The sequence below is a fragment of the Pavona decussata genome, unplaced genomic scaffold (genome assembly GCF_977016875.1).
Source record: "Pavona decussata unplaced genomic scaffold, jaPavDecu1.1 SCAFFOLD_11, whole genome shotgun sequence".
NCBI classification, from domain to species: Eukaryota; Metazoa; Cnidaria; class Anthozoa; order Scleractinia; family Agariciidae; genus Pavona; species Pavona decussata.
This window is the reverse complement of record NW_028145434.1, coordinates 1,177,604-1,205,000: the sequence shown is the minus strand read 5'-3', so window position 1 is coordinate 1,205,000 and position 27,397 is coordinate 1,177,604. Positions and strand designations below refer to the sequence as shown.

The window sequence follows — 27,397 nt, the reverse complement described above, 5'->3', positions numbered from 1 at the left end:
AAAAAAGTGGTTATTTGTGCATGTAAATATTCTGAAGTCTGACTTGTAAGCTAGAAACTGTAAACAAAATATTAATTAACAGCGACTAAACACAGAATTATCAATCATAATTGTGTCTTAAATTTTTGAGATTGAATCAAAAGTAAATGAAAATTAGAGAGGTAAGACAAGCAAATACGATGATGTAATGTTTTGCACGCTAAGGTTGATGGTAAAGGGATTTTTCCCTTATAACGCGTAGAACCTCTAATTTGAATTTCTTTGTTTTGCCGAAAGTTGAACTGAAGAGTGAGGTAAAAATCTTTCAGGTAGGTGGAACTAACCTTGATTATTAAGACGAATCAAAGCTTAGGCCAGTGCCGGATTACCTGTGATTAATTTGGCATACGCAACTACTTAACGATTGTTTCAATGATTTCGATTTATATAAATTAAATTCCCAAACATGACTACATTGTACCGCGGCTCAATTATGAAATTATGCTGTGTTGTTGGAAGGTGTCTGGAAAACCCGAGCAATCGAATAATCACGAACAGTTGCGAGTACTGCCAATTTTGACGAGTAATATTCGCAAACAGTGCCAGTTCGAAAGTTCTCGGAGTACACTGGTTTCGCTTCATTGGAGGGATTCGATCGCGCACTAAAAGAATGTTTGATCAGTCTGATCAGTAGTCGGTTATACGAGACGTCGAATGAGCCCCCGAAAGTGATATAATTGGATTATAACGTTACGAAACAGGCATAGGAGTATGGACATGTGAAAGAAGCCCGTCAAATTGCTAGTTCGGTGGGAAAAATAGAAAGGATTGCTTTATGCCTACTATTAATATATTCAGATATATCATGCGTGGGACGCGCTACAAATGGAAGCGCGCGTAGCCAGGGCAATGTTTGCGTCATTCCGGGCTGAATAAAGTTACAACAATAAAATTTATTCAACCCTTATCCTTAAATTTAAAGTTCAGTGGAAGAAGCCATGGAAATTAGCAGCACGCATGCATTGTTCATTTATAAAAAGACATGTTGTTTTCTTTTTTTGGTGTTTTTTTCCCGCATGGGTGACCTGTGCAAAAAAGGTTCAAAATTCCCGTTTGTAAAATGGGTTCCTTCTTGAATTCGTGAATGCGTGCATGCGCGATGAATGAGTTACCGTAATGTGTAACGTAACGTGGGGGAAATGTCACGCGGTCGATGGGTCGTAAACATTCTCACATGCTTATAACAATAGGATAGGATAACTTTATAACAATTATTCCACCAGCGTGCGTCGGATATGAGATAATAGCCAACGAGGCGCTACGCGCCGAGTTGGCTATCATCATCTCATATCCAACAAGCGCGACTCGAATAATTGTTTCATTAAAAACAATCAAGTAATATTGGTAGCCCTTGCTGATTTCCTTTTCAAGAGCAACCAGAAAACAATTTATGGTCGCTACTTCTCGGGCATGGTATAATGGCTCATATACCATGGCCGCTAAGCCAATCAAAACCCTGGAATTGCATTTTACAATGATCCAGTTTTTAATAATTATACACGGTATTTCCATCAGCTACATAATTATCATTATCAACTAACTATCTGTCTACATAAATAGTATTATAAAAGTTAAAACATAATAAAACAACAAGTGCTGCTTTTCTTGGAGGCCGTGTTTTAAATCTTACTTATGACTGTGGCGTCTCGAATTTTCAATCGTTTCGTAAATGACAAACAACTCATTGCTTCGTTCTACAAGATTGTTTGATAAGGAATATTAGTATCAGTTTTGAAAATGTAGTCAACTTGTTGTTTTACCATCTTTAATAGAAGCAGTTTCACGCTAGTGAGACATTAGCGTTTATAAATAGAAACAAAAAAGTGGTTATTTGTGCAGGTAAATATTCTGAAGTTTGACTTGTAAGCTAGAAAATGTAAACAAAATATTAATTAACAGCGACTAAACACAGAATTATCAATCATAATTTTGTCATTGTTGAGATTGAATCAAAAGTAAATGAAAAGTAGAGAGGTAAGACAAGCAAATACGATGATGTAATGTTTTGCACGCTAAGGTTGATGGTAAAGGGATTTTTCCCTTATAACGCGCAGAACCTCTAATTTGAATTTCTTTGTTTTGCCGAAAGTTGAACTGAAGAGTGAGGTAAAAATCTTTCAGGTTAGTGGAACCAACCTTGATTATTTAGACGAATCAAAGCTTAGGCTAGTGCCGGATTACCTGTGATTAATTTGGCAAACGCAACTACTTAACGATTGTTTCAATGATTTCGATTTATATAAATTAAATTCACAAACATGACTACCACAGCGCTCTCCGCCGCGATTCAAATACCAACGACGCTTCCAGTGCTAGCGCACCTTCAACGTCAACATTTGTTGTTCTTCTGTATGTTAGAGGCGTCTCTGAGAGAATTTCGCAAGTACTACGCAACAATGGTGTTAAAGTGGGTTACAAACTTTGCAATGTTTTGCGCACGCGTTTTCCGAGACCAAAGGACAAACCTTCTGCTTTGCAGTGCCAAGGTGTTGTTTACAAGGTCGGCTGCGTTGATTGCAACTTCGTGTATTATGGACACACTGACCGAACCTTGGAAACAAGGTTAAAAGAACATAAACGGGCAGTTCGGGTTGGAGATAATAACTCCAAAATTGCGCAACACCCGAACCAGTTTGTCCATAATATAGACTTCGACCATGCGACAATTGTAGACAAGGCTCGTAATTTTCACGAACGACTTTTTCTCGGGGCTTGGTATTCTCAAAGTGACAACCACGCAGGAAACGAACATATTGCAATCCCGGATGTCTACAAAACCCTCATGTAAGCACGTGCGGCTGCCGTTCATTGCGTTTTGCTGGCGTAGCACGCAGGGCCCACAGTTTTAGCTAAAACTGTGGGCCCCAAAATTATGTCAAGCACAAAATATGTAACGACTTGTACACCTTTTCGCCTGTTTCCTACATGTAAATCCGCTAGCGTAGGTGCGGTTTTACGTAATGTAAAATTTATTTTAGTCTTTTATGTAGGTATATATACAGGTCACTTATGTTGTATTGTAAAACTCCCTGACGAAGTGTGCGTTAGTCACACGAAACGCGTAGGGGAAAATAAGTCGTTTTACAACTGTAAGAGTTCGCAGACGTGCTGCTCACTAGTTTTATCTAAAAAAATTTCGCCATAAGGCGACTTGCAAGCGATTTGAAGTCAATTTTGAAGCGGACTTACCCAAGCACGTTTTTCAAATACTTTGCAAAAACTGTTCGGAATACGAAAATCCGGTCTATTAAAAATTGACAATCAAACCTGTTATTATTTGTGTGTTGTATTCCTAGAAGCACTGGAACATTACCAAGGAACTCAGCGGATTAAACCGCCCGCTCATCGGGCTATTAAATACTCGAACAAAAATTTCTTCGCCTTTAATACTTGATTTCCGCTGTTGAAACTATCGAGCATCCCTTAGAAGTTCCTCTTTCGATTCACCGTTTTCAAGAGGTGTGTTTCCATTCCAAAAACGCAAAATTGGCTAATTTCGACCCGCGCCAGAGTGAAATTCCGCTACATTACGGTCACTCCTTCACTGCGCATGCCTGAAAGTTAACAACCCACCGACCAAGTGAAATCCCCTCATCGCAAATTGAAGGACGTTTCAAGGAGCTCAATCTTGCTGAGGGTAACGGCTAAAAATCTAGGATGCGGAATAAATTAAAATGCCATTGACTATATTTCAAGTCCTGGGGAAACCAAGCAATGTTTTATACCTGGCTACTATTTACTTCTGCATTCACGAGTTGGCTTACAGAAGCCTTTGATTTTTTTTTTTTTTTTTTTTTTTTTTTTTGCGTGAGTGCTTTTTATTTTACTTCATATATTTCTTTTATTTAGTTTTATTTTTTTTCAAGAGAAACACTCAATAGCCTTTTTTTTTTGTTTTTGTCTTGGAGTTGCAATTTTACCTGACTTGAGTTGTGTGACTTCATGTTCACAGTGTCCGAAGGAATTCCTGTTCGATCGTATAAGACAATCCCACCTTGTTAATTCAATAACATCCTTATTTTGTACAATAAAGGTTGCCTGGCAATGGAAGAAGAATTTTACATTGCCAGGCAACAGGTAAAGATGTTTGAAATTAACAAGGTGAGTGTCTTGGTTCCTGGTGGTGAAAGTTAATTTTTCTTTAAGTTGGATTTTTACTTAACGGATTTTGGTGGATATTTTATGCGAAATTGAGTAGACTTCTTGTGACATGGGCCCTCGTATACATGTTTATTTGGTTGTGCTTATCCCACATTTGTTAATCAGAGAGTAAGAAAATAAATCTCTTTATGCTTGCTAAGACAGAGATAATGGTCTACTTAAAGTATCGTCGTCGGTGAAACAAAGAACTTGGAACACTCTGGAACATGAAATAATGAATGAAGAAAGAAAGAAATTAGTGGGAAAATAAATGGGTACCACTATTTCACAGTTACAATATATGTTATTTACACCCTCTGACTCAACGATATCTCTCGACATGAAAGGTTACGTTTCAAAAATCAATTTTGATCAGTGTACATCCAGCCGAAGCGAATGGGATGGGGGTTTCTTAGAGGTCTTAAAGCTTTCATCTGGTTAAGAGAATAACCAATGAATATGAGCCTCGGGGCATGTTGACGGTTCGTTGTACTCAAGTAGCTGCATATAATTAAATTCTGAATGAAATTTAGCTTTGTGTTGCACTTCTCCCCAACGGAATGGGAGCTTTTGTACGCGCAAAGGGTGCGAAGAAGGAAGAGTGATTCATGACACGATTTTTAAAGGGTGAGTTAATCGCAGAAATACCATAGGCCCCATTTGCACTGTGCAGTTTTCTGTTTAGTTTTCGAATTGTGTGAACGAAAATCATGGGTTACAAACCGCTAATTATTTGATAAACGAAATCAAGTCGAACTGTAGGATGGAGCTCACGTACCCTCTTGCCTTAGCGTCGCCATCCTCTGCAAGGCTCTTTAATGCCTGTACCACCACTGGAAACGCTGTACGGAAGGTATACAACGAGTCAGCCCTACTTGCCCATCGTATCTCACACAGGGTTCGCAACTTGGCGCGCCGTACCATCTCAACCCTTACGGTCGCATCTTGAGACAAACACTCCTGAAACGCCAACAGGCTTTGCAGAGTAATGAAACTCAAAAGCCAACTGCTGTAGGGTTCCGAGCATGTTCCTCACTAAGTTCCAGGAGTGAGCCTTACAATGGACATAAACTGCGTCTGGTACGCGATACCTAATAATTGCTTGGACACCTCTGTGAATCCCTGCCATGTTCGCCACCCCATCATAGCCCTGTGCATGCGCGCATGCGGTCAATATACAGGCCATAGCCCTGCTGGATCTCTAGAAACCTTTTCGCTAGCGCCTGTCCTGTGGTACTCTCAGCTTTTACAAACCCAAGGAACTCCTCCCGTACCTGCACCTTCTTGTTGTCCTCAATGTGTGCATAAAACAAACGCATATAGAGATTTCCTCCAGGTATATGCGAAATTAACACCCTTTATTTAGTTCACTTGCTGACTGATCAATTGAAGTCATTGACGTAATATATCAAACACGAGAAAGCGTGTTTCATCAGATATCCAAACACTGAGAAGTAGGTTGAAAAAACGAGGCGCAGCCGAGTTTTTTTGAACGACTTCGAGGTGTTTGGATATCTGATGAAACACACTTTCGAGTGTTTGATATGGCTTCTCAAATGAGCAATAATTCTTGGAGAAATTCAAGGCTAAAGTTAGCAAAATTTTATGGTAATTGGGATCACTTATCCAAACCTCGGTCACGGTAGTGATTTTCTTTGTTTTCTCTGGATGAATTATTAATGAGTTTGAGAAAAGCATTTCGAATGATCAGCTTATGTCCGTTCTACTTTCTTTTTAACAATTACAGGCGCACAGCTTTCAAAGCCGTTGTACGGCGCAAATCATCAGTTAACTTAATTGTCGTGCGCAAACTATTTTAAAGTTCTATAGTAACATTTCTTTCCTTTGTTAACCTTTTAGCATTTTTAATATATAATGTTAAACGCCATTATTTTATTTTTCAAAATAAAACGTTGATATAGGGGGTATTCGCTATTAAATAGCAAGCAAAAGAAAACACTGCATTTCGCCTGTTAAAAAAACTAATTACGAAAATTCTTATGAAGCCCGTGCTTAATGGCTTAAAGGCTAGCTACGCCCCTGGATAACAACTAGAAAAAAATTGGTTCTTCCTGTGTAATTTTGAAGAAATCTTAGTTTGATACTCTTTGAAGAAGTTGCTTAATATTTTCCTGCTGGTACTCAGAGAACACTTTGTTTTGGAGAAAAAGGCATTTGTCGAATAACTGACTGTTTTTGAACAAAATACAGTAAAATCCCCGTTACAGTTGCTATGGCAACCCTTAAGTGAAAATGACGTCAATGAAGTCGATATAGAGATTTAGCTTCGCGTTTACAGCTAACGCCAAACGGGAAACGTCAAGCCGCTGTTTGTTCTAGAATGCATAAACTTGTGTTTCTCGAACTCACTTCTCTCTTTTTCGTGTTTGCTCGATAGCTGTCGCCGACTGGGTGGAGATAAGCTTAAACCAAAAAAGCTTCATTGTTTTTCATCAAAGAGAAAATTTCAGCCTGGCGTTTGCCGTTTGCCGTAAACGCGATGCTAAATATCTCTTTTTGGGAACAGACGCCACCACAGATTTCCTCTAAACCCCGTCATAATTGCACACAAATTAACGAAAACTAATAAAGACACGCTTAAAGGATTCTCAAGTGTAACCCATATTTAGAATTGCATTGAAGAACTTATTTTTCATTGAAATACAATAAAAAAGAGTCAAAATTTTGAAAGTTGTGCAAGAATCTAACCACATTGGATATGACACGTCATCAAATTGTTACTACATAAATGTTCGGAAAAGTCGCTAATTAAGTTTGTTGTGAATGTTCAATGTCAGGAAAGACACTTCTTTAAGCCAAAATAATGGAGGGGGTAGGACACTTTAGTAGCTGCGCTTGTCAACCGACAGTTCAGCTTTTTGTCAGCTCACAGTTTTATCTTTCAACCTCATGTTCGCTGCATTATTCTCCCATTTACCATCCGCCTAGACTAGATATGTGAATATGTGGCGGGCAAGTGAATTTCAAAGTGTCTTCACATGTTATTTTGCATAGCGGGTATGTCTGGTACCCTAAGCAGCTGGGATTGGCCACTAGCAGGAACGCTATGAACACTAGGACGATGTAAGGCTAGTTTAATGATGTTATGTTGTTGATTTTCATGTTGTTTCATTTCGTTTTATGACAGGAATTTCATATGGGTTCGCACTCAGTTTCAGCAGACTGGCAGTCTAAAATACTCAAGAAAGAGTACCAAAACTGGCTTGCAGTTGGTCACGCTTTATCATTGATGCTGGATGGTCTACGACCTTACATAGAGAGAGAAATGAAAGTATATCATCAGGCTTTACTGGCAAACTTCGCCACCCTGCCTCCTTGCACTTGTCCTGGATCAAAGAAACATACCTGTGCATGGTCTGCTCAATTGGCGAGATGCCACAGAGGAGGAAAACCAAACTCTCCCAAATGGCATCAAAGTGACCCAAAGGCATGGACAGATCCTCATCGTGGTTACTGGGAGGTGGCCAAACTTTTCATGGCCGATTTAAGGGCCAGTAAGGCCACTGTGGTAGACGCAAGCACTACAGACTGCACAGGGTTAACCAATCTCATGTTTTGGTGCGTTCATTTTCGTGTACAACTTCATCTTATTGAGGCCGTGAGGGATACACGCAACATAAAATGGGGGCACGCTCCAAGACAAGAGCTAACGGATGGAGAAAAAGCGGCTGCTTTAATCGCAATCCGCAACCTTCTTAACGATCCAGAGTTAGTTGCTGACAGTGATGCCAAAACAGCCCTTGTAGAAATCTCTCAAATGGAGAAGGTCTTTGATGCAAAAAGCGTAGAGAGAAAGGTGCTTGCAGATTTTCAACTGGCCGTTCATGACCAGCTTGATGACATTAAACTTGAAATGAGAACCTTCAAAGGTAGCTTTAAAAGCGCTAGCAACAAGATACAAAAGAAGCTGTCTAGCTTACAAAAACGACAGACTAAGTTGGGTAAGGTTCAGCAAAACATCAATGACAGAATGGAGGAGATGGAGAGAAGGAACGTACCATACACAACCAGAGCGTGGAACCACGGAGTATGGTTACTCACGAATTCCAAACGAGTTATTGTTGGAAACCTTCGTAGCTTGACCATCAGGTCAATCTCAATTTGGATATTTCTTGGAGCTCTACTGTCATGTGTTAGATTCTTGAATCAGAATTCCTACAAAGATGGTAAGTTTATTGCTAACCGCGTCTTTATTCCATCATGAAACCTTTGGTTTTGCTCTTGGTAGTCACTAAGACAAGTCAGAGAGAGGATTGAGGGAAGTTGCAACCCCTTATTTTAGCCGTTCGAACCCCAGAAAATACCTTATTGCAGAAGGCACGTGCTCAATTGTTTAGGATAGCACTTCCGCTGGCCCCCCGATACAAACTTACGTCCACTAACAAGCGCCACCTTGCCCTTCAAAGGATCGTGAAGATGACTTTGTAGGGAGCTTAAGCAACGACGACGGCGACGGCAACGAAAACGTCACCTGAAAATATATCTTTATTTCATTTGTGCTACTTCGCGATTATTTCAACTCGCTCAACTTTTATAAAAATGGCGAACTATCCAGGAACTAAATTGGTAAGAGTGGCGCACAATTTAAGAAAGAAAATGAAAAATTCACCGCCATGCGTTCACGTTCTCCACAAAACCTTAAATCTGATCATTTCACGTTGTTGTTTTGCAGAGGACGGCAAAGAAATGTACCAAATGTAAAACGCACGTGTAGAGCGATTGTTGTTGCTCATTAAACCTATTGTTTTGCGGCGTTGTCGTTGCCGTCACCGTCGTCGTTGCTTAAGCTCCCTACAATGTTTCAATTGTGACCAACGACTTGTAATGCTAACTTTTATTAATAGTACACGATCACGTTTCAGCGGTCACTCGATGTTGAATTTATATACAAAGTTTAGCAAGGCAAAGGTTGAATATAATATCTCCATCGATGTATCTTCTTTTTAGGTTGTCCATTAGAAGATGGAGATGTCCCTTTTGACACTAAGGAATTCAACTTTACTAGCCACCTGAACAGCGCTCGAGAAAGCTTCACAGGACGTCTTTGGCTCTATCATGATATGGAATCACTTTTGATTAATTCACAAGGCACCAGTGCCAGCGGGGTTGTGGTGGTCGGTGATCCAGGGGCTGGAAAATCTGCTTTGAGTGCACAACTGATCTGTTCCCGCTCATCCAACCCTTTTATTCACGAGAGAATAATTGGATATCACTTATGTAAGTATTCAGACAAGGCGACTCAAGATCCTGGTCGATTTGTTCGAAATTTAGCAGATTTGATTGCAAGAAGGATTCCAGAATATGGCATGCTGATTTATAAAAGTTCGTTTATTCCTGGAATTCTACAGAGAAGTTGTTTGCGCGATCCCTATGACTGCTTTGAACAAGCTGTTGCAATGCCCTTGCGGCAATTACAAAACGAGTTCCAGTATTATTTCATTGTTATAGATGCCTTAGATGAATGTTCTTCTGACGATGGTGGTACATCAATAGTTCAGTTCATAAAAGATACCTACAGCATGCTCCCGATATGGCTGCGTTTTGTACTGACATCACGTAATGATTCTACCGTATTAAAATATTTCAGTAGTTTTCCAAAGTTGCATTTATCCCCTACAGATAAAAGAAACTTGCAAGATATCGAGGTCTTTATAGACACCAAGCTATTTGCAGATGCACCCTTACTTGATAAGCTGAAGATTAAATTGGGCCTCAGCAAAATTGATGAAGTTTCCTATCTAACAAGCAAGTTACTGAGTCAAAGTCAAGGAAATTTTCATTTTGCAAAAGAAATGCTCCATTTTTGGAAAAGCGACCCGCGGAGTGTCGACTTGGACAAACTCCCGAGCACAATCGGTGAACAATACGAGAGCTACTTGAGACGGGCTTACGGATCAAGACAAAATTTTCAACCTGCACTCGCAATATTAGAGATCTTGGTCGCTTCGTTTGAACCTATGAAGATTATGCGCCTGTTTGACGTTTTAAAAATTCGAGAAATGATTGACTATGAGTATGACTTTATCTATACCTTAAAGGGACTGTCCCATTTTATTAGATATGGAGTAGATAACACCATAACTCTTTATCACCAGTCATTTAAAGAGTGGCTTACTAGTAACGAAAACCTCGGAAACCCATACTATGTAAGCCGGAGTCGTGGTCACAGACGCCTGGCAGAATATCATTTGAGTGTCGTGAAAAAGAATCAAAGTTCTTCGATGGACATTTACCACTTAGTGCAGCACGTTAGTTGTGATGAAGGTGAAAATCGTCACCTAAATGATTTTAGAAGCATCGAAGCGTCGTATATCAATGCCACCATTGACAATGACAACAGGACTCTTCTTCATCTCGCTGCCTCTAAAAGTGACGAAAAGGTTCTTCAGCTTCTAAGACCAGCCTTTGAAGACATTGACTGCAAAGATAGCTATGGGTTTACCCCAGCATTCGTTGCTGCGATGAATGGTCTTGCAAAAAACGTTAACTTTCTCATAAGTGAAGGAGCCAACATTGAACATCGAACAAAACCACCGCCAACTCCGAGCTCGGTATGGGGTGATTTGATTGAACGATCCAAAACAGCATTTTGGAACTCTTCAATGATACACGCGGCTGCTTCAGGTGGCCACAGTGATGTTGTCCAACTACTACTGAAAAGAAATGCTTCGTTTGTTGACGTGAATGGTATTAACTTGACGGCAATCCAGCTGGCAGCAGAGAAGGGTCATTTAAAAGTTGTCCAGCTTCTGTTCGAGCAAGGAGCATGGCTAGATCACTTATCACTTCAACATGCCGCGTATGGAGGCCATGCAGATGTTGTAGCTTTCTTATTAAACATTGGTGTAGATGATAAATGCATGCGATGCGATGGATCCTTTTATTGGCTTAAAAATCAAACCCGATATCAAGTAAGGCCTTTTCATGCCGAGGGCTACATTTTGTCAGACGACCGGTTTAAAATTCTTTGTCAGAGTGCCCTTCACTTGGCAGTAGCTAAAAATCGTACAAAAGTAGCTAAAGTGCTTCTATCACGAGAAGACAATGCAATCCACTGCACAGATTTTACTGGTCGAACTCCACTCCATGAAGCCGTAAGACAAAACCACGTTGAGATAACAGAGTTGCTGTTAAAACATGGAGCAAAACATTCTCGTAGGTGCAGACACTTTCAGAATTTATCATCCTCTGATATCGTTTTAAAGGAAAAACCTGCATCACGAAATTATAGTCATAATCTAAGCGCAGAGGAAGAAAGGAACTACAACAAAGATCTTTGCCATTGCGGTTCGACTCCATTCCTACTTGCGGCAAGGTATGGTCATAGCGAAGTAGCATCCCTGCTTTTACGTTATGGTGCCAAGCCTCTGGCCATGGATTGCCAAGGTGCCACGCCTCTCCACGTGGCTGCGTGTCATGGGCACTACGATTTTATTAAATGGCTCATTTTACAAAGGCCATATCTTCAAGTAAACCTCAGAAGTGAAAACCAGTCCACATTACTGCACAGTGCTGTTGTTTGTCAGAATAACAAGGACATTAGTCCCTTGCTAGACATGGGTGTTAGTATTTACGACGCTGACAAGTACGGTATGACTCCTTTGCACTACTCTGTTCTCAACTCTATCAAAATTAGTGGTGCTATGATATTCTCAATGTCTACAATGTTCGATACGTCACCTAGTACTAATATATTTATTTGGACAGCACAGGGGGATTTTACTGCAGCATATGATACTCGTTTCATTAGAAGGAAGGTGGCTTTAAACTTTCAATGCCTAAAGGTGTTAGCAATTGCGAAATTAGCAGATGACATCTACATAGACAAGGTTGATAAAGAGGGTAGAACAGCCTTACATCTCGCAGCGCAAACCGGGGACGAGTGCTCTGTCATACAACTTCTTGGAAAAGGAGCCCGCACCGACTTAACTGACAATAAGGGAAGGACCCCACTTGATGTTGCCATTGAATTCGCCCCTGAAGTGCTCGATATTTACTTTCATAAAAAGGTCGTAGCTGAAATAGAAACCCACTACGAAAATATTGAAGAAAATTTTGACTTGGTCCGGGCCTTTAATCTTAGAAATCAAAATTCAGTGGTTGATATTCTGTTGTCAAGAGAGGCTTTCCTAACACAAACGTGTGACGAGCGGCAGACTTCTTTACTACACAGAGCTTTTGAGAAAGAAAAACCATTCATTGCTGATCTCATCCTCTCCAAAGGTGGTCGTTTTACCTGCAAAGACAAAGAAGGACGAACACCTCTTTTGATATACTTACAAAATGGTGGTAAGTGGCTTGATGTTGTCTTAACACGGTTTAACGTGGAAATTGATATTGAATGTGGCAAGCCATTTAACGTTTCCGAATTTCACCTGGTAGCATTTAGAAAACCAACAATTCAGTCGGATAACCTTCTGGAATGGCATTCATGTGATGCATCCCAATGTTTCTCTGAAGATGGCCCCCTCGCCGAAGCTATAAAGGCCCACCCTCAAGGTTTCCGGGTGATCGATGAATGCCGTGACGCAGAAGGATACACGGCGTTACATAGAGCTGCCCAAGGAGGGAATCTGCTTGTGCTGGAAAAGTTTATTTCCTGGGGTGCTGATCCAACAATCTTAACTCCTCAGGGCCACACTGCTTTAAATCTCGCCATTATGTCCGACTTAAGCCTGGTGTCATTCAAACGAACAAGATATATCGCAGAAAAAGCAGCAGATCTCTTGCTTCGAGCAACCAGACAAAAGTCACACTTTGATGTTGGCTGCAACAGTAGTGAGGCGAAGCTCACGATATATCACTTATCGGCTTACGCAGGACTGGCTGGTTTTGTCAGAACTCTTTTAAATGAGAAACGTCTTCATGGTTTTGATGTGAATTGCTCAAATGTACATGGAATTACGCCTTTATACCTTGCCAAACTGTATGTTGGAACAGAGAGTATCTCCGAAAGTGAAAAGGACCCATGGCAGGAAATAGTCAGGTTGATTGAAATGCATGGGGGTGTCCTTAGTTATCCTGATCGTGAGGTAGAACTTCACGTGCTCTACAAACATCTCTTCGGTAGTCACCCCGATCCTTTTACCCTGGATCCGCTTGAAGCTAACAGTGAACAACTGTATAACAGCGGTGTTAGCCAATGCAGGGAACGTGACCTGTATCATTATAATACCGGTACTATGATTAACCCTCACTCGGAAGCAGTCCATACCGAACTATTGCGGATAATCCAGCTAGAAAGTTCCGGAATTAAGAATTTCCAATTGATTCCTAGACAATTCTCTCAATTGGAAAATCACTGGAACACTCTTCTTGCTGTACAGGAAGCCAGTTTGGACATGAACCGACTGACAGAAGACGTTTTAAAAGGGTTTAAAAAAACCGACTTGGAGATCGCACGAAGACAAAGTGAGGCTAACACTCATACTACCACCGATATCAAAGTCCCAAAATCTGTTATTATGCTTCAACCCACCATAATGGAGAGTTTTCTGACCCTCATGAAAGACATAAAGGAGATTGAAGAAGGACATCGTGAGATTCGCTTCAAGTACGAGTCCTTAGCAGCGATAATTTCCCACTGGAACAAATACATTAAAGCCATCTTACACAAACATAGCGAGGTTTATGGAGACACACGAAATATGGTGAAACTTATAGAAAAATACGAAGAAAGCGAATTATGCTTTGAGGAGATTTTTCAGGCCGTGATGTTAAGGATGAAGTTTACAAATTATGTTTCAAGATCCCAAGTAAGTGACCATTTGAGTTTTTGGAAAACCAGCCTGGTCGAAACTGAATTCACATCTAAACGCATTCCGTTCGAGTGGATGCCAGGCAATGCTGAGTTCAATGGGACTTCACACTGGAATCAAGCTACAAGATTTCTTTATCAACAGGCCACTCAAAGAGATATCACATTATATAACTACCTTCAAGTTCTCAGTTTGGGTCAAGATAAAGAGACTCGCATTCCGCTTAGCGTTGACACATTATTTCGCCTTAGTTGACAGCTAAAATTAGACTCGAGGCCGCGGCTGCTAGTTTCGCATGAACCTTTATTCCCAACTGGCTTCGCTGGCCTACTATACTTTTATGAAAAAAATTTCCCGCCAAATTAAACTCCACTTGTTAATTCAAAAATTTTCTCAAACAGACGCTGAGAAATCCTAAAATCCGCGCTAGTTATCACCTCTGCTAAAACAGCTCGCATGTATTTTTTTCCTGTTGAACACCCCGAAAGGTTTGCAATAATCTCAAGCCAAATTATTAAAAAAAAAAAAAAAAAATGAACGATCTTATTTTAACTTAACTAGTGAATGACGGAAATACAAAACTTTCACATCAATTTTGACGCTTGATTTTGAGGCGTATTTGCGCCATTAGGGCATCATGATAACTGTATGCGAATACTAGATTATGATGGACGCGACAGTTTTTTCGTCGTGCTATCTTTTTCTTTTTGTACCACACTTTTCAGAAACTTGTGTCAATTCAGTTTTAGTTAAACGTGAAGGATACGATGAAATCTTACGTTTTGAATTTGTTCAGTATTTCGAATTCAAGAACAATGACCTTTTTCCCTCAGGAATGTAGCAGCTCCTTTAGACGTAACTTTCTACATCCGAACATATGTAGCTCGTGTATTTTTATTCGAGGGGTCATCACGTCAGATTGTTTGCAATGACGTCATAATTTAAGCCTGGATTCCAGAAAAAAAAATATTGATTCCCATTTCACCCTAAGGCTAGTTCCAGCATAGCTATGTTTTGGTAAATTCAATATATTAGTTAAAAAACATCCTCGCCCTCCTCGCATCCGTATTACAATATCTTTAGCTTTTATCTTGTGTGTTCCAATTAGTAGCTTAAACCTCAGCTAAAGTTTTTTACTTCGACACAAGAGTTAAAGTTATTACTTTAATTTACTTGCTGGCTTGCACTTACTTCGAAGCCAAAACTTCCTACCATCGGTCGGACTAAGATGAGTAAGATACAAGCCCACGCACAGCAAGCTAGCTACAAGCAGTTGCGAAAAGGCTGAGATACCTTCAGCATTTTTCCTATTTTCTGCAAATAAGCTTGATGAAATTAAGTGCATCGTAGACTCTAGTGATATTGACGTTATCTGCATAAAAGAAACTCACGCTTTAACAAAATGTTTTGACGCTGAGCTTAAAAATAACCTAATTACAGAATCTTTAGGAAATACAGGGACGCAAACGGTGGTGGTTCATGTATTTGCGTACATACGAGAGTTAATGCACAAACATTAGAAAAATTCTCCCGCGTGATTCGCTGGGTGTTAAAGTTAAAGTATTAAAATAAATAACACACTCTAAAGGGTCAATGAACAATGTAATACCCTTGAAGCCCCCCGCTCCCCCTTTCAACTAGGGAACAGTTTGGGGGGGGGGGGGGGGGGAAGGGACAAGTAATACAATGGTGAGCGTCTAAAAAGCACCCAATAACAGTGTCACAACTCTTTTTGCAATTGCTTGTAGACCTATTTACTGTAATAACTTCATTTTAAATGTTAATTAGTGAAGGTGAAGTTTTGTAAAAATAAATAAATAAATAAATAAATAAAAATAAATAAAATACAATAAACCGGTCGAGTTTACTTTCGATATCAGCGTGCTCAACAAGATTAGGGAACTTAAGCAAAGGCAACAGCAACGAGGACGCCACAAACAGTAGGTTAAGGTGGCCGAACGCAGTTTGCGCGCGCTTTACACATTCTGCTAGGTGATGCTATTAAGCGCGCGCTACGGTTGTGGTAAGCAAATTACTATCGATCCCTCGATAACTTAGTTTCTCGTTTGTGAATCCTCTTCATTTATCGCCGAACAAAGAAAGTGAGTTCACGATGAGCTAAGCCTTTTTGTACGCTTTTCATCTTTGCTGAGAAAACCTAATTAAAAGCCACGCATGCGCATTTGAGCAAAAAATTGACTGGTTGTTTTAATGGAAATGAACTGTTTTCTAAGGAACCGCTCGTTAGAATTTCGTGAAATTTGACAAAACAGTAGTTTTCTAAAAGCGTAACTTGCTTACAAACCAAAAACAAAATCTAACAGAGGGTATCTTCAAAAAACATTAAAGTGCAAAACCAACATTTACAGGAGATCTGCCAGTTAAATTACATGGAAGCAGCGCCACTATGTCAGTATTTTGTGAGTTTTTCTGGATACAAAAAAAGGAAAAAATCTAACGAGTGCATTTTCTAAAAATTAAGAAAAACCATTATTTGTGGACAGTTAAAAGCTTGCTGTGTTGCCATGGCAACGGCACCTTGCTCAACAAGAAGTATCAAAATTTATTCCTTCTTAATTAATCTTGCACCATACTAATTTCGGGTACTCAGAAGTACGTAGTTTTCAAATAACGTTTACTAACACCTGTGTACTGGATAACTGTGTTCGGCCACCTTAAACGAGCAAAACCAATCACTTTGCGCGTGCGTTATTTAACAAATAGATTCCATTTTGCCGTGCGTCTGTACTCTGATAACGCACAGATGACGTCAAAACGTGGTGAGAACAAAGAAGTACGCTACGAGCCGCAGGCGAGTAGCGTGACTGATATTCTCACCACGTTTTGACGTCCTCTGTGCGTTATCAGAGTACAGACCCACGGCAAAATGGAATCTATTTGTTTTATACAATAACCAAGACATTTCAACACATTTCGTGAGCGAGCATCGCGTTGCCTGAGCTGAGTCAAAAACTTTCCAGCAAACTCAGTTTTGGACTACTACACACATGCAATTGTGATCTTCTAAATTAGAGTATAATCCGAAAGAATTTCACTAACAATATTTTCGAAACTAACCTTTATTCCAGAAGAAAATCCTGACCTCAAAATATTACAGCATGTAAGTCGCTTCACTGCGATTTGTAATCGATTACTCGCCATTACCGGATTTCTATCGGCGACATATTTCGACAAATATTTGCTTCCTTTTCACGTCACAACAAAGTTCTAGCTTTCCTATCCTGGTTGAGGTCACTCTCAACGGTCTTTGTCCAACTTTTTATTGAACAGTTTTCCTTTCCTAAGAAAATTTGCCTATGTTTGTCCGCTACTCGCAAAAACAGTTTGCAAAACTTTGTTGACCAGTCGCTCTGGCTGGACTCTAGACTCTGATCACGTGCGCCGGTCACACCACTCGATGACGTCAATCGTGCACTCCTCTAGACCAATCAAAACGCGAGCTTTACACAGTTCATTGTATAAATGTTTTTGTACATTTTTTTGCCGTCATCAGCAAAAGAACGTGAAATCACCAAATTCAAGGTTTTGTGGAGAACGTGAGCACAGGACGGTGAATTTTTCATTCTCCTTCCTTACTTGGAACGCCGTTCCAATCAATTTAGTTCCCGGAAACGTCGGCCACATTGTACAAGTTGAACGAATTGGAATAATCGCAAAGTAGTAGAAGTAACTTGAAGTTATATTTTCAGGTGACCTTTTCGTCGATGTACACTTAGTTGTACTAAATTTGGTTGCGTGGATTCGCTAGTAATATACATTATGTTATAATGCATTATCAAGAATCTACTATCTGCTGGAACTCTGTTGAAGTATGCAGGGGGTATGTTGCATCAAAGTTGACCTGCCTCGCCTCGAATTTCACTGGAGTATCCGAAAGGTGTACTCGCGTCGGGGATTCTAGATGTCATTTACTTGCTGATGCTTGATACTCACTTTATTCAAGGGTCAATTGGAACACTTTCAAAATCGAATTGGTATTTAGAAATGTTGTTTTTTTTTTGGAGGGGGGGGGGGGGGGTGGGGTGGTGGGGAAAAAAATTGGAGCGCCCAGAGAAAAATGTCTCGGAGAAAGGACCAGACTCAACCCACTGGTGGGAGGCGAGTGGTCTCACAAATGCGCCATCCCTGCCAAATGCAGTTTACTTCTTAACTTCTTAATACACGGCGGACGTTTACACCCTTCCCTATTCTCTTTGTTGTGTTTTTTTTTTCTGTTGTTTGCTTCTTCGTACTTTCGCTCGGGTTAGGCTCGTCTTCTGTTGACCTTTTAGAATCAGTAACAATGCGTCAAACAGAGAAATCAGCATTTGGCTTGAAATTTCTCGCATTTAAAAATAAGCAGTGTCATGGGCAGGATTGTCATGCATTTACCCAGACCGTATGGAATTGTCCCCTGGACTGATGGAGGATGACATGCACTATTATATTTGTAATGTCACTACTTTATTTTCTGTTCCAACACAAGTGAAAATAAAACGCAGCGAACATTTTTCCTTCGATTTTTGAAACAGCTTTGATCTTCAGTTTGAAAGGTTGCATCATAAGAAGCTGCAGAATGAAATGGTCGTCATTCTAAAAGGGACTCTTCTCGGTGCAGTGAAGCCACACTCTGCTTCACAATCTTTGAAAAACCACTGGAAATAAAAAGGGAAAAATTATATAATCGCAATTTTCCAAAGAGAAAGGATTCACTTACAAACTAATCCTGGGGGCTCCGATTGTTTCACTGAGGCCAACCCACGTCAGAATCTAAATAGTCTAGTTATCACGTTTCCGATCTTGCCAAGTCGCTCTATTAAGGTAAAAATATGTAGCATCTAGTCGTTTTAGTCGTTTTACGATTAGCGTCAGTAACACTCAAATTTGCTTACTGTGGTATAAACCTGATTAAAGGCCGAGTTTCACGGTTAAGCGCATGCGCGAGCTGACCGGCTCAAGAATAAGTTGTACGGGTCGACACTAAATTCGATGCGAGCTTGTGGTTGAACAATCTGTTGAAATCGCGCCCGAATTTGGATCATCCGCCCTTCATTCTTCACTTTATATAATCTTTGTTGCCTGTTGTAAATATAAGTTCAATTTTTGTAAGGTTAAAAGTGTTTTAGCATCCAAAAACGACATTTTGTCGATAGATCGTCAAAGGAGACGTCGCGGCCAACCGGCGACGGGACTGTCTCTGGACTCTCTTGAAGCACAGATCAAGCGGACAGAGTGGAGTGCCCTCAGTGGATGTAGAAATCCTGTGTGGTTAACAAGATACGTCCACCATACGTGGAAAATTGGTAAAGGGATAAGTCTGTTTAAAGTAAACAACGATTTTGCGGCACATCTGCTTTCGCTCGAAACTGATGGCAAAGGTCACCAACTGGCTTTGGATGAACTCGCGAGGATTTTCTAGCTTTCAATCGTACTGTTTGTTCATTTGGAAGTCAACTGTCAAAAACGATGAATTCGACGGACAAACAGCATCAAACATCACTGTTTTGCCTTGGATGGAAAAAAATTTACAATTTACCGAGACGCGAAGCGAATAAATACCTGATCAAATGTGCGAGTTAGTTGTAGTCGTCTATTACTGCTATTAGCGGGCTCGAATAGCGGACAGTAGAAAAAAAAAAAAAAAAAAAAAAACAAGACTTGCGGCAAACTACACAATATACTGTAAGGTATTCATTTATCTATGAAATTATGGTCATTGCGAATGGCAAACGCAGGTTTGATTTGCCACCATGGCAGAGTTTTCTCAAATGCATTTCAGCACCTCGGAAGGACGCTCCGAGTGTTGTTGTTACTAAACGGTCGCATCGCTTCTTGAAGCTTGCAGTTTTCTCGTTCTTCGCCTTCTGGCTGGTCTAATAAAATGAGGCTATCGAACGAACACACTATAGTAAGTTAATCACTGAATGCTGATGAAATACTGGTTTGATTGAGCTTCTCGGCTTTTCGAACCGCGTGTAATTAAAAAAAGGTCGATGCCGCGAGATATCGACATTGTACTAAAATAAAACCGTATACGTTCGCATAAGTTCATAAGTTCTGGCATTTCTTGAATGTCATGGGACATGCACGAAGCGGCGCTGCAAAAATCCTGATGTATTTTACATGGAGAGCTTTTTTGTTTCTTTCTGAAGCGTTACCGAAACACTGGCCGGTCAGTTTTATTTTTATGCCAGCAAGTTATAAGACATGCCCGCCGTATCCCGCCGGTGTTTACTCGCTTCTAATTGGTCCAAAAACAATTGGCTTGACAGCGCTTACGCTATCGCTCGCACATGCGCCGAACCGTGAAACTCTCCCTTTAAAGATCCGGCCGTGTAGGCCGCCTGTGTTCGGGCTACAGCTTTACTTCACCATTTGGATTTACTTCTACGTCTTTACGGGGAACTCAGCGACTCAAAGCATGACACTCAAAGGTAAAAGGACGAGCGTGATACTGAGTTACAGGGGAAACGTCACCTGTTTTATTGTATCGATGGTAAAATAATGGTTCAGTTTTGTCAACAGTTTCATCACTAGCTACAGAAATTAGTACGAATTATCTTTTGCTGCCGATGGCTAGGATGGAAATGGATTGCAACTTAGAAAAAAAAATTGGCAAATTTAGAAACTCGCTACAAAATAGTTATCGTTTGCTCTTCCTTGGAGATTTCATTTCGGTGTTTTAAGAGCAAAATTCATGTTAGAAAAAAAATGTACTTTGTCAAATATTTCAATAGGTTTGGCAAAAAATACAGCAAATTATCACTGATTCGGTTACCTCTCATCCTTATAAATCCTGAAGTAGTAGTCTACAAAGTCAGCTCTGCCCAGGTTTTCCACAAACTCCTCGTCATGTGTTATGATTACAAGTTGAAAGTTCCTCTGTTGCTGCCGGGTTCTAATGACTCTGTGGAACAAAACGTTAACTGCTTAAATGTCAGTGTAACTGGCATTGCTGGGCAAAATGACATCGCAGCATATACGATAGGGAAGTTAGGTAAACAGTTTGATAATAGCCATGGAAAGAAACAAATGAGCAGCATTGTAAGGGTGAAACTGCTTTTCAAGGGATTAAAAAATCAGACGATGTAAAACAAACACAACCAAACTTACGAGGCCAGTTGGTTTGCCAGACTTTCGATGTTATCTTCGTCCAAATTAGTAGTCGGTTCGTCAAGCGTTAAAATCCCACAGTTCAGACAGAATGTTTCTGCCAGGGCTAACCTGATGATAAGTGACGCTAGAACCTGGATTTCAAAACACAGATTAATAGCAAGACTTTTTTTTTTTTTGCTCAAATTATTCTCTCTCAAATTAGTGCCATGCATTTGCTCTGTGACAACATTCCTGGAAAAAATAAAAGGCCTCTTTCGTTTCACCTCTCGACAACTTCTCTTCGCAATTCACTTTTGAAGATAAAATTGCTTAGCTCCAAGATGCAGCCTTAGATTACCTAACGTGCCAACCTACGGAGTAAAAGGGCTGCTTTTTTGATAGAATACAGCGCTCCAGATAACTTTCAAATAAGGAGTCAATGATGAATTTTGAGAGGTCAACTGATCTGGTACTTTCCAAATCTTCTTAAGTTTACCATTCATTTTCTCAGGTCAGGAAGACATCTTTCTTGGGTTTTTGATCTGATACCTCTCTTTTATCTGGAACACTGAAAAGAAATGGAATTGCGGAACAACAATGCCTCTTATGAGGATGCTGAAAACGGCACTTGCTCTGTTAGGATACAAGCTAAAGGTTCCAGGCTGGCTCAAAACATTTTTGTCGTCCCAATACATTACCTACTATTTCACAAGACCTTTTATCTGTACAAATTTCCAAGAACTCTTAAACGTTCTGCTATTAATATAACAGCGGGTCTAATTAAAACTGAACATCCTTAGTAACACAAAACCGTACACCTCTATCAAAGATAGGCTACTATGGGATAAGATAACTGCTGATAATATTCATCCCCTTCATGAACTGCTTCCAGCCCAGAGATCAAGAAGCCTTAGGAAAAGGGGACACCCTTACATCCTGCCACGTGTCAGAACTAAACGTCATAAAAGCTGTTTTGTGAATAGATGCCTTTTCAATTTTTTTGCACATTTGTCAATAGTTTGTGATTAGTTCTTTTTTATAGTAGTTAGTTATATGAAATTGTAAGTCCAGACGTATGACTCTGGGCATGTTTTTTTTTGGCATTTGTCAATAAAGAATTGATTTAAAAACAAAATGAGCCTCCTAATGCAGGAGTATGACTTGGGTGGGAAGACGGGGGGGGGGGGGGGGATATAAGGTGGAACACAGGGCGGGGATTTGGGTTTTCCCCCTTGTAATGAAGAGTTTGACAGTAGTTGATGCCTTCACAATAACACCGATTCTACAAACCTTTTGACCGGCACTACAGCGTCCCCTCATGTCCAATGCAGTGTCACCTTTAATCATTACCACCTGGAAAGATTAGAATATGTATATTATAATGAGTCAGAAAATGAGTTATTGCCAAAAAGGAAACTGAGAGCTATCTAATAATTTGATTCTTCTTCCCAGTCGCCTGCTAAATAAGGTACTTCAGCGTATAAACTAATATTCAATACCCCACAAAGCCCTCCCCCCTCCCCCCCCCTAAAAAAAAAGGCATTTTCGTTGAGGTACTCGAACCTTACACTGGCAAAATTTCTCTCCATTCGCAAAAATTGAGAGGGGTGATAATTTAATAAAGGTAAAATTTACGACACGTCAGTAACCAAAGTTCACGTACCCTGTAGTTGTACGTTCTCCGTACTTTGCTCGCGCCGCTTCCTTCCTCCTCGTCTGAGCGAATCTCAATAGTGTCGATATCTACAGAACAAAATCAATTGACAAAATAAATTGGCCAACGTAAAAAGATGCAAAAGCTGACGTTTTGAGCGCTAACCCCTCGTAAGTGCGTATCCATTTCATTCAAAGCTACTTCCCTTTATCCCTTCGTTGTTTATTGCGTTTCACTTGGTGGCTCTTTTGTTAGAGTCTGTGATAAGTCAATACTTTCTTATAATACCGAAAGATAAAAATCATTTGGCAAAATGGAGTCACACATGAGCTAACAGCCAAGGTCGCGCACGTCGCCTGAGTTGGCTACGGACTTAACAGCGACTCCACTGAGGGCATTAACTTTGCTGCTGTATAGTCAAATCCCGTATTGTGAGCAATGTGATAGACTTGCCACAGAAACTTATGTCATGCGAAGCATTTTATTAAAGTCGTGCCATTTCTCAGTCTACTCACGTGATATGAGCTGAAAGCAAACTGTAAGAAGCCAATCAGAGCGCACGCTCGTTCATATCTTGCGCATATATGGTTAACAATTATTCCACGAGCGCACGTTGGATATGAGATGATACATCATATCCAACAAGCGTTAGTGGAACAATTGTTTCATTAAAAACAATCAAGAAATGTTGCTAGATCTTGCTGATTTCGCTTGGCTAGAACAACCAAAAGACAATTTAATGATCGTTATTTTTCGGGCATGGTATAATCGCTCATATACCATGGCCAGTAAGCCAATGAAATCCCTGGAATCGCATTATACAATGATCTAGTTTTTAATAATGATTTATGCTCTACAAAGAGGTGGATCAGTGCAATCCTACAAAGACCTATTGAGCAGTTCAAATACTGGAATTCCTTAACGTACATTGTAAACAAAAATCCATCTTTCAGACTGAGGAAGATCGATCTTACCATTTCCTTTGTAAGTATTGATCCAGTACTCTTTTATGATTTTATTTATCTCAGCCATCTTCAGGCCGTGATATCGCATAATGGCCCTGCAATTAACCAGAGTTATTTAAGAAAACTAGAATCGGTGGTAAAGAACAACCACTTAACTAGAGGTAGAAGATGAATACATCAGGTAAGCGACCTAGCTCGGCACGAGTCTTACTGTAGCATAATGAAAAAAAGATGTACGGAAGCTGTACGGAAGCCATGAGTTTGACTATCCCTCGAACTTTTTTTTTGTTGTTGTTGTTGCATGCTCACAGTGGACAGTTAGTTAATAACGAAAAAGCACGATCAAATTTTGTTGAGCCACATGAAAGATGCAAGTAATTCGTCGTTAGTGAAAACGGAGAACCTCCAAGACACATTGGAAGAGTGCAACTGAAACACTGTTAGTAGTAGTAGCATTTATTTATACACGATAGAAATTACAGCAAAGCTAATGTGGTCGTGTTTTTATGTTCTGTTCTTTAGTGTGGACGGATGCAAACGAAGGGTTTTGAAACAATGCACCAGTTATGTATCAAAAAACATCTTAGTCTAGACAATTAAAAGAGAACTCCGTCGTTTGAGCATATTGACACCAGTAGGCAAACAAAATATAGAATAAATAACTAAATAAATAAGTTAATAAAATGGCATGACATAGCTGCTCAGTCTGATAACCCAAGAGAAGAATGACAAGATTGTTTCTTTTGTAGCCGCCTAAAGTAACAATTCTCTTCTTTGAGGTTCCACTCGATATATTTTTCTCGTCAAGGCTTTTACAAAATAAGTATAATACCTGTCCAGTGCCTTGTAATATTTATCGAGATCTGCATTTGCCATTTCAGTTGTCTGAAATAGTATTAAATAAAACATTTATTTAGTCATTTATCAACTGGAAACAGAAACGTTCCTATTACATAAACGCCAAGTAATTGCGTTCGACGTAGAAAGAACGATTTCCTAATACAGATTTGAGTCGACATTGTATGGTACAACGTTGATAGAATGAATTGGTAGGCATATCTGGCACCCCCCGCAGATTTTGCAGGGGCGGATGACATCATCACCAACTTGGCAAAGGAGAGAGAGCTTGGAATCAACATCAACGAACGCATTCCCTAATCTTTGATTATTACTAGTATTTCAAGTGCAACAATCAAACGATAAATGCTTCATAATACAACGAATCCTGCAACGTTGATACCTTTCCCGCACTTGCCACTGTGGTCATTGTTCTATTTGCGGCACCTATGCACCATGCTGCGACACCTTCTTAGCTGCAACTTAATGCCTATGTGTTTCATCGCCATTTCTGTAAAGGTCACTTCGCAGCTCTCTATAGACTCAATTCACGTCATGTTCGTAACTTTTCAGTGGCTTCTCGTTACGGCTTCTAAACGCAACACAGGAGAATTCTCTATGACATACCTTAATGGCGATGACTTGCTGTCTGTGTTTCTCGTCAGCATTTCTGTACAAGTCGCTTCGCAGTTCTCTCTGGAATCGTCTCATCTCATCCTCGTAGCCTTTCAGTCTCCCTTCGTAATTGGCCTTCTACAAACAACACCAAAAAAGAAAAGAGAAATTCAGAAGATCTTGGGCTGCAAGTGCCGTAACATGATCACAACAAGTGGAACGGTGTTCAGTGTATCTTACTTCTTTTCTTAATTCATCAGATTGTTGTTGCAGTTCCTGCCTTTCACTGAAACAAGAATGATCATACTTTAAGTGTAGCTAAGACCAATGCAGGTTATTAATTTCATTTACTGGTTAAGGCGATATTCTGATTGCGAATTACATGTCTAATTTAATTAGCAATGAATAGGAACAAGCCATACACTCCACAGCAAATGCCTCCAGACTGTAGACATTTTGAACATCAGATACGACTTATCGATCAAGGTCAAGCACCATAAATCTAAAGTCATGGTGTAATGAACTTCTTGTCTAGCTTTGGTATGTGAGAGACTGAATTTCTGAAGGGGGACGTTTCAGTACTTTCAATGTCGGCAATGCACGTTTTCGAAATCTTATAAAATGGTATTTATAAGCTTCCCTTCCTTGATCGAGAGCACGCTTGGGAGTTAAGTCGTTCTAGAGATAAACAAAACTGGTTCCAGAAAAGAAGCTACTCACGGTTGCCGTCGCAATTAGTCAAAAGACCAACGAATCTACATCCAGACTTTTTTTTAAACTTAAGAATAGACGTACACGCATAAAAGGTATAGGCTATAGAGCATACAGAGTATATTTCCTCCAGCAGCTCGCACACCCCACTGACTTCAGGTTGTTGCACAGAGTTGTGCTCGCATTCACTAAGAAGCCTTTCGAGAATTGACGCCAAGCTGACCATATGCTAGCATTGAGGATGACCAGTGCTTGTATTTTCCGGTAATAATGCACATGAACACAGACCCATTCTCTCTCACCTGACGAGGTCTTGATGCTCTCCAAACTTCCTTAATTCCTCTTTCACACCTGCTATTTTCTTGTCGATGTTTTCAATTTCTTCTTGGGTGCTCTTTAGCTGAATATTGTCTTCTAGTTCGCGCGCCCGAATCTAGAAAAATCAAAATTCTCCTGACCATTTATCAACAGTTGTAAACAATTTTACCTGGTAGAATCCAACGGACGTTGTTTTCGAGTCTACACTGCAATCACTGGGGATGAAATCCTAAAGTGTCACCCAGTTTAAATGAAAGCTGCTGAAAAATTAAGCGTGAACTACACCTGGCAAGTCAATTATCAAATGCACCATGGGGACGGGAGACTTGTCTTAAGACGAAAGGAAGCTAAAGGAAGCAAAAAGTTCTTCGCACACAATCCGGCGAGGAAGAAAATTCCCGAGGCAAATTCATCAGTTCAGTCCGGGTGGTGAGTCATACACTAAGGACTAATTTTTCATCTGACAAACACCACAACAAAATAGTAGATCTAGAATGACAGCAAGGGAGGTTTGACACAGAACAACGCAAGACGTTTGGTACGTGTATATGAGAGATCAGTCGAACATTCGTAGTGTTCACAATAGACAAGTGAATCAGGACGAGCTTAGATTTTAAGATGGTTTACCTTCTTTAAATTGATATAGTCCACACAGCCAGCGGGATTGTTGACGCGCTGGCAAAGTTTTGGGTCGAAAAATACCTCTAAGTACGCAGCCTATATATATTAGACAGTAACCATTTAAGCCCCGATTTCAGCATACATCTTCTCCACACTGTGCTCTCATATTTTCCAAGGCACTGTCTGAATCTGCTTGAACCTGAAAACCCTCTGTGATCACTCCCTTATTCTCATGACCCGTATATTTGTTGAGGTCAGGAGAAATTAGATAATGGCCACTCTTGAAGCCACTCTACACTAGTTTGTCTCATTCAAATATGAACTCCGGTTGCACACAGTCTGACCTGCTGTTTAGCGATGTCTTCCTTCAGTTTATCAATCTCATTTGAAACAGCTTCTTTCTCCCTCTTCAGTTTCTCTGCTCGTCCTGATAGCTCCTTTAAACGGGCTTGGTTCTCTTGTAAAGCCGTGTCACCTCCTTGACTCACGTACCTATAGAAATGAAACAGCCAAGTCCGTTCAGTACTTTGCTACTCTTCGTTAGACACGAAACTTTTTTCTCTTTTTGGCACATGTATAAAACGGCAGGTCATGGCCACCTTACCAAAAATGTGGAGGACAAC

General features: G+C 40.2%; 2 protein-coding genes and 1 long non-coding RNA gene across 6 annotated transcripts in view; 2 read left to right on the top strand and 1 right to left on the bottom strand.

Moving 5' to 3' along the window:
* The first annotated feature begins 2,104 nt into the window (after positions 1-2,104).
* Positions 2,105-14,635, top strand: LOC146488105 (uncharacterized). The gene is made up of 3 exons (XM_085121334.1): positions 2,105-2,160; positions 7,328-8,366; positions 9,148-14,635. Exons 2-3 carry the CDS (start codon positions 7,337-7,339, stop codon positions 14,211-14,213), a joined length of 6,096 nt encoding a protein of 2,031 aa, XP_084977460.1. The 5' UTR covers positions 2,105-2,160; positions 7,328-7,336; the 3' UTR covers positions 14,214-14,635.
* A 3,597-nt stretch (positions 14,636-18,232) lies between these two features.
* Positions 18,233-27,397, bottom strand: part of LOC146488099 (DNA repair protein RAD50-like) — a 64,969-nt gene continuing 55,804 nt past the window's right edge. For 2 of the 4 annotated variants that reach the window (XM_085121360.1, XM_085121368.1), the window contains exons 33-43: positions 27,119-27,266; positions 26,138-26,268; positions 25,365-25,410; positions 25,137-25,262; positions 24,505-24,557; positions 23,682-23,767; positions 22,717-22,796; positions 22,344-22,406; positions 21,072-21,205; positions 20,737-20,865; positions 18,233-18,613 (exon numbers count right to left, since the gene is read on the bottom strand). In XM_085121360.1, the coding sequence (XP_084977486.1) occupies positions 18,547-18,613; positions 20,737-20,865; positions 21,072-21,205; positions 22,344-22,406; positions 22,717-22,796; positions 23,682-23,767; positions 24,505-24,557; positions 25,137-25,262; positions 25,365-25,410; positions 26,138-26,268; positions 27,119-27,266 (1,063 nt within the window). In that variant the 3' untranslated portion in view covers positions 18,233-18,546. The remainder of the gene's footprint in view (positions 18,614-20,736; positions 20,866-21,071; positions 21,206-22,343; positions 22,407-22,716; positions 22,797-23,681; positions 23,768-24,504; positions 24,558-25,136; positions 25,263-25,364; positions 25,411-26,137; positions 26,269-27,118; positions 27,267-27,397) is intronic. The other 2 variants (XM_085121354.1, XM_085121348.1) reach the window with 1 other exon arrangement.
* Positions 20,278-22,188, top strand: LOC146488104 (uncharacterized). Its single transcript, XR_014866943.1, has 2 exons — positions 20,278-20,392; positions 21,565-22,188. It is a non-coding gene; the product is annotated as an uncharacterized LOC146488104 (long non-coding RNA).

Coding starts and splice junctions, on each gene's coding strand:
- LOC146488105 (XM_085121334.1), top strand. CDS start 7,337: ATGGGTTCGCACTCAGTTTCAGCAGACTGGCAGTCTAAAATACTCAAG. Junction 8,367..9,147: donor TCAGAATTCCTACAAAGATG/GTAAGTTTATTG, acceptor TCTTCTTTTTAG/GTTGTCCATTAGAAGATGGA.